The 13,461-nt window shown below is 48.4% G+C and overlaps 1 protein-coding gene across 1 annotated transcript in view; it reads left to right on the top strand.

The window, feature by feature from the left end:
- The window catches only part of LOC138255404 (dedicator of cytokinesis protein 2-like), a 1,984,107-nt gene that overhangs the window by 413,285 nt on the left and 1,557,361 nt on the right, over positions 1-13,461 (top strand). Inside the window, exon 15 of the mRNA XM_069205837.1 lies at positions 10,514-10,612. Coding sequence (XP_069061938.1) covers positions 10,514-10,612 — 99 coding nt within the window. The remainder of the gene's footprint in view (positions 1-10,513; positions 10,613-13,461) is intronic.

The following is a 13,461-nucleotide window of genomic DNA, read 5'->3' as shown; positions in this document are numbered from 1 at the left end:
CTTAGAAATAAGTCCCACAACCCCAGGTTTAAGACATAACAAGAAGTACCCCAACCTCAGGCTTGAGACATAGCAGTGATGGTCACTTACCTCAGCCGTAAGACATAAGCATAAGGCCCACTAAACCTAGGTGTAAGAATAACAGAACAGATTAACAGAAGGGCAGAGGAAACTCAGAAGTAAAAACTAACTATGAATCACACTGGCCTCAAGTATAAGGCATAAGAATAAGAAAGACTAACCACAGGTTTACGACGTAAAGGAAGGGCAGAGTAAACTCAGACATAAAAGTAAGTCTCCCCAATCTTAGGTGTAATACATGCAAGTAAGATAAACTAACTTCAGGTGTAAGACATAAGAGAAGGGAGGAGTAAACTGATGTGTAAATGTAAGTCACACTAACCTCAGGTGTAACATATGTGAGAAAGGTAGATTAACCTCGGATGTAAGGCATTAGAGAAGGGCAGAGTAAGTTCAGGCATAAAAGTGATTCACACTAACCTCAGGTGTAATTCATACTTGTAAGGTAGACTAACCTCAGGTGTACGACATAAGAGAAGGGCAGAGTAAGTTCAGACATAAAAGTGATTTACACTAACCTCAGGTGTATTTCATACGGGTAAGGTAGACTAACCTCCGATGTAATACATACAAAAAGGGCAGAGTAAACTCATGCGTAAATGTAAGTCACACTAATCTTAAGTGTAATACACACAAGTAAGCTAGGCTAACCTCTGGTGTATGACATGAGAGAAGGGCAGAGTAAATGCAGTTATATGTAAGTCCCAGTAACGTCAGCTGTAGTACACATGAGCAAGATAGACTTACTTGTGGTGTAAGACATACCATAAAGACAGACTAAACTCATGGATAAATGTATGTCGCACAACTCATGGGTAAATGTAGGTTGCACTAACCTCAACTTTAATTCACACGAGTAAGGTAGAGTAACCTCAGGTGTAAGACTTAAGAGAAGTGCAAAGTAAATGCTGGCATATGTAAGTCCCAGTAACTTCATGTTTAATACAAACAATCAAGCTAGACAAACCTCATAAGTAAGGCATAAGAGAAGGGCACAGTAAACTCAGGTGTAAATGTAAGCCGCACTAACCTCAGGTGTAATACATATGATTAAGGGAGACTTACCCCTGGTGTAAGACATAACATAAGGACAGACTAAACTCATGGGTAAATGTAAGTCACACTAACCTCAGCTTTAATTCACACGAGTAAGGTAGGGTAACCTCTGGTGTAAGACTTAAGAGAAGGGCAAAGTAAATGCAGGCATACATGTAAGTCTCAGTAACCTCAGGTGTAATTCACAAGAGTAAGGTAGAGTAACCTCTGTTGTAAGACGTAAGATAAGGGCAAAGTAAATGCAGGCATACATGTAAGTCTCAGTAACCTCAGGTGTAATTCACAAGAGTAAGGTAGAGTAACCTCTGGTGTAAGACGTAAGATAAGGGCAAAGTAAATGCAGGCATACATGTAAGTCTCAGTAACCTCAGGTGTAATTCACAAGAGTAAGGTAGAGTAACCTCTGGTGTAACACATAAGATAAGGGCAAAGTAAATGCAGGCATACATGTAAGTCTAGTAACCTCAGGTGTAACACAAACAAGGAAGTTAGACTAACCTCATAAGTAAGACATAAGAGAAGGGCACAGTAAACTCAGGTGTAAACGTAAGTCTCACTAACCTCAGGTGTAATACACATGAGCAAGGTAGACTAAACACTGGTGTAAGACATACCATGAGGACAGACTAAACTCATGGTTAAATGTAAGTCACACTAACCTCAGCTATAATTCACACGAGTAAGGTAGAGTAACTTCTGGTGTAAGAGTTACGTGAAGGCCAGAGTAAACTCAGCATCAATGTAAGTCTCAGTAGCCTCAGGTGTAATACAAACGAGGAAGCTAGATTAACCTAAGGTGTAATACATAAGAAAAGGGCACAGTAAACTCAGGTGTAAATGTAATTCGTGCTAACCTCAGGTGTAATACATGTAAGCAAGCTAGACGTACCTCTGGTGTAATGCATACTAGAAGGGCACTGAAAACTCAAGCATAAATGTAAGACTCAGTAACCTTAGGTGTAATACAGACAAGTAAGGTAGACTAACCTCAGGTGTAAAACATAAGATAAGGACAAAGTAAACTCAGGCGTAAATGTAACCCTTAGTAACCTCAGGTATATAATATATGGGTAGGGAAGACTACTCTGGTGTAAGACATAACGTAAGGACAGAGTGAACACATGCAAAATTGTAAGCCACACTAACCTCAGGTGTAATACATTCAAGTAGGGTAGGGTAACCTCAGGTGTAATACATATGAGTAAGCTAGACTAACCTCTGGTGTAATACATACAAGAAGGGCAGAGTAAACTTGTGCGTAAATGTAAGTCACACTTAATTCAGGTGTAATACATGCAAGTAAGCTAGACTAACCTCTGGTGTAATACATACAAGAATAGCAGAGTAAACTCATGCGTAAATGTAAGTCACACTTAATTCAGGTGTAATATATATGAGTAAGCTAGGCTTACTTCTAGTATAATACATACCAGAAGGGCAGAGTAAACTCAGGCACAAATGTAAGATTCAGTAACCTCAGGTGTAATACATACGAGTAAGCTAGACTAACCTCTGGTGTAATACATACGAGAAGGGCAGAGTAAACTCAGGCACAAATGTAAGTCACACTAAATTAAGGTGTAATACATATGAGTAAGGAAGAGTAGCCTCTGGTGTAATACATACAAGAAGGGCAGAGTAAATTTATGCATAAATGTAATTCTCAATTAATTCAGGTGTAATACATATGAGTAAGGTAGAGTAGCCTCTGGTGTAGCTCATAAGAGAAGGGGAGAGTAAACCCAGGCTTCAGACACAACTGCACACAGATAGGGAATCATTCCTAAGTATTTCTGTCCAAGAAGCAGATATATTTCTCAGAGACCTCCTCCAAAAACAGATTTGTTGGCCACGAATTGTAAATCAAACCTGGCAAACTCGCACCCAGGAAGGAAAGAAAAAATGAGCAACATTTAGTTCTGTCTATCCAAGCAAAAGTGCCAGGGAAGACATGAACTCCAATCACTCCGAGGGCGAGAAGCAGGCAGTGTCAGAGATAATGTACAAATGCTCTTCTGTGCTTGAAACAAAGTGAGCTGCATTTAGGTGTGTGAATTCATAGGCACTGCCTGTGGTGTGCGATGTCCCAGACTGCGTCAAGCGGGGGGAGCCTGGGCTATGCAAAGAAGTACATAGGATTCATAGGCACTGCCTGTAGTGTGCCCTGGCCAAGACTGCGTCAAGCAGGGGGGGAGCCTGAGCTATGCAAAGAAGTACATAGGATTCATAGGCACTGCCTGTAGTGTGCCCTGGCCAAGACTGCGTCAAGGCGGGGGAGGGGGGGGGCTGGGCTATGCAAAGAAGTACATAGGATCCATAGGCACTGCCTGTAGTGTGCCATGTCCAAGACTGCGTCAAGCAGGGGGGGAGCCTGAGCTATGCAAAGAAGTACATAGGATTCATAGGGACTGCCTGTAGTGTGCCCTGGCCAAGACTGCGTCAAGGCGGGGGAGGGGGGGGGCTGGGCTATGCAAAGAAGTACATAGGATTCATAGGCACTGCCTGTAGTGTGCCCTGGCCAAGACTGCGTCAAGGCGGGGGAGGGGGGGGGGCTGGGCTATGCAAAGAAGTACATAGGATTCATAGGCACTGCCTGTAGTGTGCCCTGGCCAAGACTGCGTCAAGGCGGGGGAGGGGGGGGGGCTGGGCTATGCAAAGAAGTACATAGGATCCATAGGCACTGCCTGTAGTGTGCCATGTCCAAGACTGTGTCAAGCAGGGGTGGAGCCTGAGCTATGCAAAGAAGTACATAGGATTCATAGGCACTGCCTGTAGTGTGCCCTGGCCAAGACTGCGTCAAGCAGGGGGGGAGCCTGAGCTATGCAAAGAAGTACATAGGATTCATAGGGACTGCCTGTAGTGTGCCCTGGCCAAGACTGCGTCAAGCGGGGGGGAGCCTGGGCTATGCAAAGAAGTACATAGGATTCATAGGCACTGCCTGTAGTGTGCCCTGGCCAAGACTGCGTCAAGCAGGGGGGGAGCCTGAGCTATGCAAAGAAGTACATAGGATTCATAGGGACTGCCTGTAGTGTGCCCTGGCCAAGACTGCGTCAAGGCGGGGGAGGGGGGGGGGGCTGGGCTATGCAAAGAAGTACATAGGATTCATAGGCACTGCCTGTGGTGTGCGATGTCCCAGACTGCGTCAAGCGGGGGGAGCCTGGGCTATGCAAAGAAGTACATAGGATTCATAGGCACTGCCTGTAGTGTGCCCTGGCCAAGACTGCGTCAAGCAGGGGGGGAGCCTGAGCTATGCAAAGAAGTACATAGGATTCATAGGGACTGCCTGTAGTGTGCCCTGGCCAAGACTGCGTCAAGCAGGGGGGGAGCCTGAGCTATGCAAAGAAGTACATAGGATTCATAGGCACTGCCTGTAGTGTGCCCTGGCCAAGACTGCGTCAAGCAGGGGGGAGGGGGGGGGGCTAGGCTATGCAAAGAAGTGCATAGGATCCATAGGCACTGCCTGTAGTGTGCCCTGGCCAAGACTGCGTCAAGCAGGGGGGGAGCCTGAGCTATGCAAAGAAGTACATAGGATTCATAGGCACTGCCTGTAGTGTGCCCTGGCCAAGACTGCGTCAAGCAGGGGGGAGGGGGGGGGCTGGGCTATGCAAAGAAGTACATAGGATCCATAGGCACTGCCTGTAGTGTGCCCTGGCCAAGACTGCGTCAAGCAGGGGGGGAGCCTGAGCTATGCAAAGAAGTACATAGGATCCATAGGCACTGCCTGTAGTGTGCCCTGGCCAAGACTGCGTCAAGCAGGGGGGGAGCCTGAGCTATGCAAAGAAGTACATAGGATTCATAGGCACTGCCTGTAGTGTGCCCTGGCCAAGACTGCGTCAAGGCGGGGGAGGGGGGGGTGGCTGGGCTATGCAAAGAAGTACATAGGATCCATAGGCACTGCCTGTAGTGTGCCATGTCCAAGACTGTGTCAAGCAGGGGTGGAGCCTGAGCTATGCAAAGAAGTACATAGGATCATAGGCACTGCCTGTAGTGTGCCATGTCCAAGACTCCGTCAAGCAGGGACAGAGCCTGATCTATGCAAACAAATACATAGGATTCATAGGCACTGCCTGTGGTGTGCGATGTCCCAGACTGCGTCAAGCGGGGGGGAGCCTGGGCTATGCAAAGAAGTACATAGGATTCATAGGCACTACCTGTGGTGTGCGATGTCCCAAACTGCGTCAAGCGGGGGGAGCCTGGGCTATGCAAAGAAGTACATAGGATTCATAGGGATTGCCTGTAGTGTGCCCTGGCCAAGACTGCGTCAAGCGGGGGGAGCCTGGGCTATGCAAAGAAGTACATAGGATTCATAGGGACTGCCTGTAGTGTGCCCTGGCCAAGACTGCGTCAAGGCGGGGGAGGGGGGGGGGGGCTGGGCTATGCAAAGAAGTACATAGGATTCATAGGCACTGCCTGTGGTGTGCGATGTCCCAGACTGCGTCAAGCGGGGGGAGCCTGAGCTATGCAAAGAAGTACATAGGATTCATAGGGATTGCCTGTAGTGTGCCCTGGCCAAGACTGCGTCAAGCAGGGGGGGAGCCTGAGCTATGCAAAGAAGTACATAGGATTCATAGGCACTGCCTGTAGTGTGCCCTGGCCAAGACTGCGTCAAGCAGGGGGGGAGCCTGAGCTATGCAAAGAAGTACATAGGATTCATAGGGACTGCCTGTAGTGTGCCCTGGCCAAGACTGCGTCAAGGCGGGGGAGGGGGGGGGGGGCTGGGCTATGCAAAGAAGTACATAGGATTCATAGGCACTGCCTGTGGTGTGCGATGTCCCAGACTGCGTCAAGCGGGGGGAGCCTGGGCTATGCAAAGAAGTACATAGGATTCATAGGGATTGCCTGTAGTGTGCCCTGGCCAAGACTGCGTCAAGCAGGGGGGGAGCCTGAGCTATGCAAAGAAGTACATAGGATTCATAGGCACTGCCTGTAGTGTGCCCTGGCCAAGACTGCGTCAAGCAGGGGGGGAGCCTGAGCTATGCAAAGAAGTACATAGGATTCATAGGGACTGCCTGTAGTGTGCCCTGGCCAAGACTGCGTCAAGGCGGGGGAGGGGGGGGGGCTGGGCTATGCAAAGAAGTACATAGGATCCATAGGCACTGCCTGTAGTGTGCCATGTCCAAGACTGTGTCAAGCAGGGGTGGAGCCTGAGCTATGCAAAGAAGTACATAGGATCATAGGCACTGCCTGTAGTGTGCCATGTCCAAGACTCCGTCAAGCAGGGACAGAGCCTGATCTATGCAAACAAATACATAGGATTCATAGGCACTGCCTGTAATTTGCCATGTCCAGACTGTGTCAAGCAGGGGTGGAGCCTGAGCTATTCAAAGAAGTAAATAGGATTCATAGGCACTGTCTGTAGTGTGCTACGTCCAAGATTGCATCAAGCAGGGACAGAGCCCGAGCTATTCAAAAAAGTACTTATGTTTCATAGGCACTGTCTGTGTCTGTCCATGTGCAAGACTGTATGAAGTAGGGGCGGAGCCTGAGTTATTCAGTTAAATCCATAGAATTCATAGGCACCGCCTGTATTGTGTGCATGTCCAAGACTGCATCCAGTAGGGGCGGAGCCTGAGCTATTCAGAGAAATACATAAGATTCATAGGCACTGCCTGTTGTGTGCCATGTCCAAGACTGCATTCAAAGAAAGACATAGGATTCATAGGCACTGCCAGGAATGTCCCATGTCCAAGACTGTGTCAAGGAGGGGCGGAGCCTCAGCTACTCATAGAAAGGAAGACAGACCTCAACCAATCACATCCATGATGGTACTCGACAGGGCATAGAGTCGTCAGGTAGGAGGGAGAGTTGAATGCTAGGAAAGGGAACAAGCATTTGCAATGCAATGGGTCTCGCATTTGCTTGAGTTAAAGCTATTAGCGTTGTAAACTCCTAACCGGACTTTTCTTGCCACATAAACTGAAAATGAAAAGTAAAACAGTTTCACATATGCGAGCCGACAGCTGCCATGACCGCAAAGCAGACACACAAAAGGAAACAGATGTTTGCTCGCAGTGAAATGTATCGGCAAAAGTTCAATTATCCATGTTACCGGCAAAAGTGCAATTATCCATGTAACAGGGTCGATGTCTTGCAAAGCGCTTGACTTCTGCCCAGTGAGATCGCGCTGCCTAGGAATTAAAGATAAAAAGTAGCCCAGAAACAATACCGAAAACATGGAGCCTCTTATGTTTTCAGTAGTTGGCTGGTGTGCTTGAGGCGGGCTAAACACTGGAAAAGGCATGACGTCTGCATGCCTTTCACTAATGAAATCAAGTGAATTTTAAAAGGCAAGCCCACCAACCAACCAAACTGATGGGCATGACATGGGTGTGGTTAAAAGCCCACAGAGAGATTACAACAGGGGCCAGAACGCTCAACCCTAAAAAGAGGGCAGAGACAGTGAATGCAGGGAGGAGAGAAAGTGTGCACTGGAGTGAAACGCGTGAGCAAGGCATCAAAGGAAGCAAGACTGAGGGAGGGGGGTGGGATGTGAGAGAAACAATAAACGTGGGAGACGGGGATGGTTTGAGGGTCTTTTACTCATAGCACAACTGTGCTGTGCACGTGGTCCCAGCATGTTCTGCTGGAGTCTATTCAGGGTTTATTGTAGCTGTGACAAGCGCAGCATCAGAGCTAGTCCAGCTTCAAGGCGCACAAAAAAAATCACATCTCAAACATTAATGTATAGCAGCCAGCGCGAATAAGAAACACAAAAAACAGACAAGCAGATGCGGCGTCCAATAGGACCAACAATTGGGTGTAATGGAGCTTTGGAAATTATCAAAGAATTATTGAACAGCCAAGCTTCGATGTGAGTGAAAAAAGTGTGTCCTAAAGGGCAGAATTATTATTTTAATGCAGCACAGCAATCTGGCGCATTCCTGTCCTTTCCCCTGCGCTGGCGCACAATGTGCTCCCTAGCGCGAACACAGGCACCCTCGCTCTATGGTGCAAGAGTGCCTGAGTTGTACATAGGATTGTTTTTGTGCAGGAAGGGACACCTTCCTGCACAAAGAAAATCCTGTGAGGCAGATTCCTCTTTCTAAGTGTGAATGTAGCACACGTGCAAAGAGGAAAAGTCAGGATAAACTAAAGATATTCCTCCTCATTGTGGCTGCCCTGGGGAGGCGTAGTATTTTGACACATTCCCAAGTTTAGCAGTGTTGGTACATTTGGGATGTTGGTAAACTGGGAAAGTGCCAAAATCCATGGGTGGATGCGTGGAACAGACACGCTCCCCTCACAGTAATGCAAGGGTGCGATTTGCACTGTGTTGCGTTACTTTAGATTTAACAGGCCATGCAGTGCGGCGCAAGGTGGACTTACCTGCCTTGATATATGTCACTTTTATTGTTGCATTGCCCTTGCGCCCCCTTGGCTGGCGTGGTCGTGCATCACTATGAAGAATCTACCCCTCGATATGTCAGTGACAGACAAGGAAAAGAGGGACCATGTGTGAGGAGGAGTTCGTTACATTGGGAAGCAGAAACAGCGGTTGTTCATAGCGCTTAGAAATGGCAAAAAAGTGTCAAAGTGTTTTATAAAAACATGATTATTGTAAGAGTTGTAACTGCTGTAGCTTATCAGCAGTTTGTACAAACATGATGCCTGTCTTGAAACCAATGAGGATTGAGTTATCTGTGTAATGAACATCCGGGCGTTATTGTTTGTGCCGAGAAGTGCCCAGGTGGGTGCAAAAGAAAAATAAACCCTACGCTTGAGGTAAAAATGATTTTGGCAAACTACAGGGCGGCCACCATTACAAGAACAAATAAATAAATATTTTAGAGCCTGATGTCCGACCATTACAGAATACAATTCACATTTTTCCTTAAATGAAAGCGGTATGGATTTAAAAAATAAAAATGAAAAGTTTTCTTTTCGTTTTTTCAGAGTACGCAGTGGTCTGAGGGGGGTCCATTTCCGCTACCATTCACAAAGATGAAGTGATCCCATGGGGACCTCTTCCCATTTGTGAATGGATTATCACTGATTTCAAATTGGTGTTAACGGAGATTGTTTTACATTCACGGTCACAAAACAATCATACATGGGCCTGCGAGTCGCAATTAGGAAGGGAAGCCCTTGAAACGACCCTTCCTAATTGCAAGACGCAATCTCTATTGTGCGAGTCAGTAACAGGATACCGACTGGCAGAATAGGGATGGGAGATTGTACAAGGCCATTGTGCGGTCGCAAACTGCAAAGTTCGCCATTTGCAACTGCAAAATTGCTTTGTAGATCAGGCCCTTAGAGAGGGAGACATATGGCTTTCAGAAGTTATTTTATTCAGTCTGGTACACATGACTTTACTGTGTTCATGGCGTGTGCCTTTTCCAGGCCAAGCCCCCCTCCATACGGCTTCACATCTAAAGAAGTTGGGCGCTGCTAGCGCTACCAATGCTTGTTTATGTTTCTTTCACCCTTGGTGCTGAAGGTGTGCCCCTTTGAATATTAACAATAACTGAGAAGTACTCATCAGAATGAATACAATACTGAGCACTACAAACCATTCCTCATTCTTTCCTTACCTATCCATGCTTCCTGGGGCATCTTTTCTCCAATCTTGACCCATCTCTCCCTCCTCCTCCTCACACCAGCCCTCTTTCTTCCATCTTTTTCAATCCCACTCATTTGTTACTCTCCATTTCTTTTCCTATCCATGTTCTCACTCTCTCTTGTGTCCTACATCAGTGGTTCCCAACCTTTTGACATCTGTGGACCCCTACTTTATCATTACTGGAACCTGGGAAGCCCCACTGAATCATTATTAGAATCCGGGGACCCCCTACTGAGTCATTACTGAAAGCTGGGGACCTAATCTGTTGATATTATTTAATTTTCTAAGCAGTCACGGACCTCCTGAGGAGGCTACGTGGTCCCCCAGGGGTCCCCAGACCACAGGTTGGGAACCACTGTTCATCACCATGGCCATTCGGCACGAGGCCAGAGGTAGTGGAAGTGACGTTACACACCCTTTCCCCCAAGGGACATCCGACAGCTCCCCTATTGTCCAACCCTGAGATCCTCAGATGTCTCCTGGTTGCTTCTGATGAGCTTTAGGGAAGGGTGATTGGAGAGTACAGGAAGTGACCATGCCTCTAGGGCCGTGTTTACTTTCTGCTCTGGTCTCAGCTTTCAGTTCATGACCCTGAGGCCAGGGCAAGCTACGGATAGCAGCTGCTACCCCAGTCTGACCTTTAAATGACGTCCAAGGTCACCCTTTCATATTTCCTCACCCTCCTTCCCTGACCTCCATCTCCTCACTTCTCCAGTCCTTCCCTCCTGCCTCAGGTGACACACTCCTGTCTGCCCTCCTGTCTCACAGTGCCTCTAATGTTCTCTTCTCCCACCCCTCCATTCTCTTCCTCACCAGAACGTGATCTCCCAGGGCGCGGGCAGTAAGCCGATCAGCGAGTACAGCTCTGTGGTCTACTACCAGCAGAGGCACCAGCACTGGATGGAGACGGTCAAGGTTAGTCCGGGGGACTTGCAAGCGGGTGGGGGTGACACCGTGGGGGAAAAGTTAAGGGTTTCTCTAAGATGGTTTCACTGGATGGAGATCGTCAAGCAGTGCTTAATTTGAGCTGGTGGTTTCCAGTGCTTGGCACTGGCACTTAATTGTCAACTCCGGTACTTATCACAGTCTGCCACATGGTGGCTGTAGGAAAGTACCATCTTGCCTGGCATGTTACCCCCATTTTTCACTGTATATATGTTGTTTTAGTTGTATGTGTCACTGGGACCCTGTTCACCAGGGCCCCAGTGCTCATAAGTGTGCCTGAATGTGTTACCTGTGTAGTGACTAACTGTCTCACTGAGGCTCTGCTAATCAGAACCTCAGTGGTTATGCTCTCTCATTTCTTTCAAATTGTCACTGACAGGCTAGTGACCAATTTTACCAATTTACATTGGCTTACTGGAACACCCTTATAATTCCCTAGTATATGGTACTGAGGTACCCAGGGTATTGGGGTTCCAGGAGATCCCTATGGGCTGCAGCATTTCTTTTGCCACCCATAGGGACCTCTGACAAATCTTACACAGGCCTGCCACTGCAGCCTGAGTGAAATAACGTCCACGTTATTTCACAGCCATTTTACACTGCACTTAAGTAACTTATAAGTCACCTATATGTCTAACCTTTACCTGGTAAAGGTTAGGTGCAAAGTTACTTAGTGTGAGGGCACCCTGGCACTAGCCAAGGTGCCCCCACATTGTTCAGAGCCAATTCCCTGAACTTTGTGAGTGCGGGGACACCATTACACGCGTGCACTACATATAGGTCACTACCTATATGTAGCTTCACAATGGTAACTCCGAATATGGCCATGTAACATGTCTATGATCATGGAATTGCCCCCTCTATACCATCCTGGCATAGTTGGCACAATCCCATGATCCCAGTGGTCTGTAGCACAGACCCTGGTACTGCCAAACTGCCCTTCCTGGGGTTTCACTGCAGCTGCTGCTGCTGCCAGCCCCTCAGACAGGCAGCTGCCCTCCTGGGGTCCAGCCAGGCCTGGCCCAGGATGGCAGAACAAAGGACTTCCTCTGAGAGAGGGTGTTACACCCTCTCCCTTTGGAAAATGGTGTGAAGGCAGGGGAGGAGTAGCCTCCCCCAGCCTCTGGAAATGCTTTGTTGGGCACAGAGGTGCCCAATTCTGCATAAGCCAGTCTACACCGGTTCAGGGACCCCTTAGCCCTGCTCTGGCGCGAAACTGGACAAAGGAAAGGGGAGTGACCACTCCCCTGACCTGCACCTTCCCTGGGAGGTGTCCAGAGCTCCTCCAGTGTGCTCCAGACCTCTGCCATCTTGGAAACAGAGGTGCTGCTGGCACACTGGACTGCTCTGAGTGGCCAGTGCCACCAGGTGACGTCAGAGACTCCTTGTGATAGGCTCCTTCAGGTGTTGCTAGCCTATCCTCTCTCCTAAGTAGCCAAACCCTCTTTTCTGGCTATTTAGGGTCTCTGTCTCTTGGGAAACTTTAGATAACGAATGCAAGAGCTCATCCGAGTTCCTCTGCATCTCTCTCTTCACCTTCTGCCAAGGAATCGACTGCTGACCGCGCTGGAAGCCTGCAAACCTGCAACATAGTAGCAAAGACGACTACTGCAACTCTGTAACGCTGATCCTGCCGCCTTCTCGACTGTTTTCCTGCTTGTGCATGCTGTGGGGGTAGTCTGCCTCCTCTCTGCACCAGAAGCTCCGAAGAAATCTCCTGTGGGTCGACGGAATCTTCCCCCTGCAACCGCAGGCACCAAAAAGCTGCATTACCGGTCCCTTGGGTCTCCTCTCAGCAGGACGAGCGAGGTCCCTCGAATCCAGCGACCCTGTCCAAGTGACCCCCACAGTCCAGTGACTCTTCAGTCCAAGTTTGGTGGAGGTAAGTCCTTGCCTCACCTCGCTGGGCTGCATTGCTGGGAACCGCGACTTTTGTAGCTACTCCGGCCTCCGTGCACTTCCGGCGGAAATCCTTTGTGCACAGTCCAGCCTGGGTCCACGGCACTCTAACTTGCATTGCACGACCTCCTAAGTTGTTCTCCGGCGACGTGGGACTTCTTTGTGCGACTTCGGGTGAGCACCGTTTCACGCATCCTTGTAGTGCCTGTTTCTGGCACTTCTCTGGGTGCTACCTGCTGCTGAGAGGGCTCCTTGTCTTGCTCGACGTCCCCTCTCTCTCCTGACGCAATTTGCGACATCCTGGTCCCTCCTGGGCCACAGCAGCATCCAAAAACGCTTACCGCACGATTTGCAGCTAGCAAGGCTTGTTGGTGGTGTTTCGGCGGGAAAACACTTCTGCACGACTCTCCACGGCGTGTGGGATCCGTCCTCCAAAGGGGAAGTCTCTAGCCCTTGTCGTTCCTGCAGAAACCTCAGCTTCTTCTGTCCAGTAGAAGCTTCTTTACCCCCACAGCTGGCATTTCCTGGGCATCTGCCCATCTCCGACTTGCTTGTGACTTTTGGACTTGGTCCCCTTGTTCCACAGGTACCCTAGATTGTAAATCCACAGTTGTTGCATTGTTGGTTTGTGTCTTTCCTGCATTATTCCTCTAACACGACTTCTTTGTCCTTAGGGGAACTTTAGTGCACTTTGCACTCACTTTTCAGGGTCTTGGGGAGGGTTATTTTTCTAACTCTCACTATTTTCTAATAGTCCCAGCGACCCTCTACAAGGTCACATAGGTTTGGGGTCCATTCGTGGTTCGCATTCCACTTTTGGAGTATATGGTTTGTGTTGCCCCTATCCCTATGTTTCCCCATTGCATCCTATTGTAACTATACATTGTTTGCACTGTTTTCTAAGACTATACTGCATATTT

Source organism: Pleurodeles waltl, chromosome 1_1 (genome assembly GCF_031143425.1).
Source record: "Pleurodeles waltl isolate 20211129_DDA chromosome 1_1, aPleWal1.hap1.20221129, whole genome shotgun sequence".
Classification (NCBI taxonomy): Eukaryota; Metazoa; Chordata; class Amphibia; order Caudata; family Salamandridae; genus Pleurodeles; species Pleurodeles waltl.
This window is presented reverse-complemented; position numbering and strand designations above follow the sequence as displayed.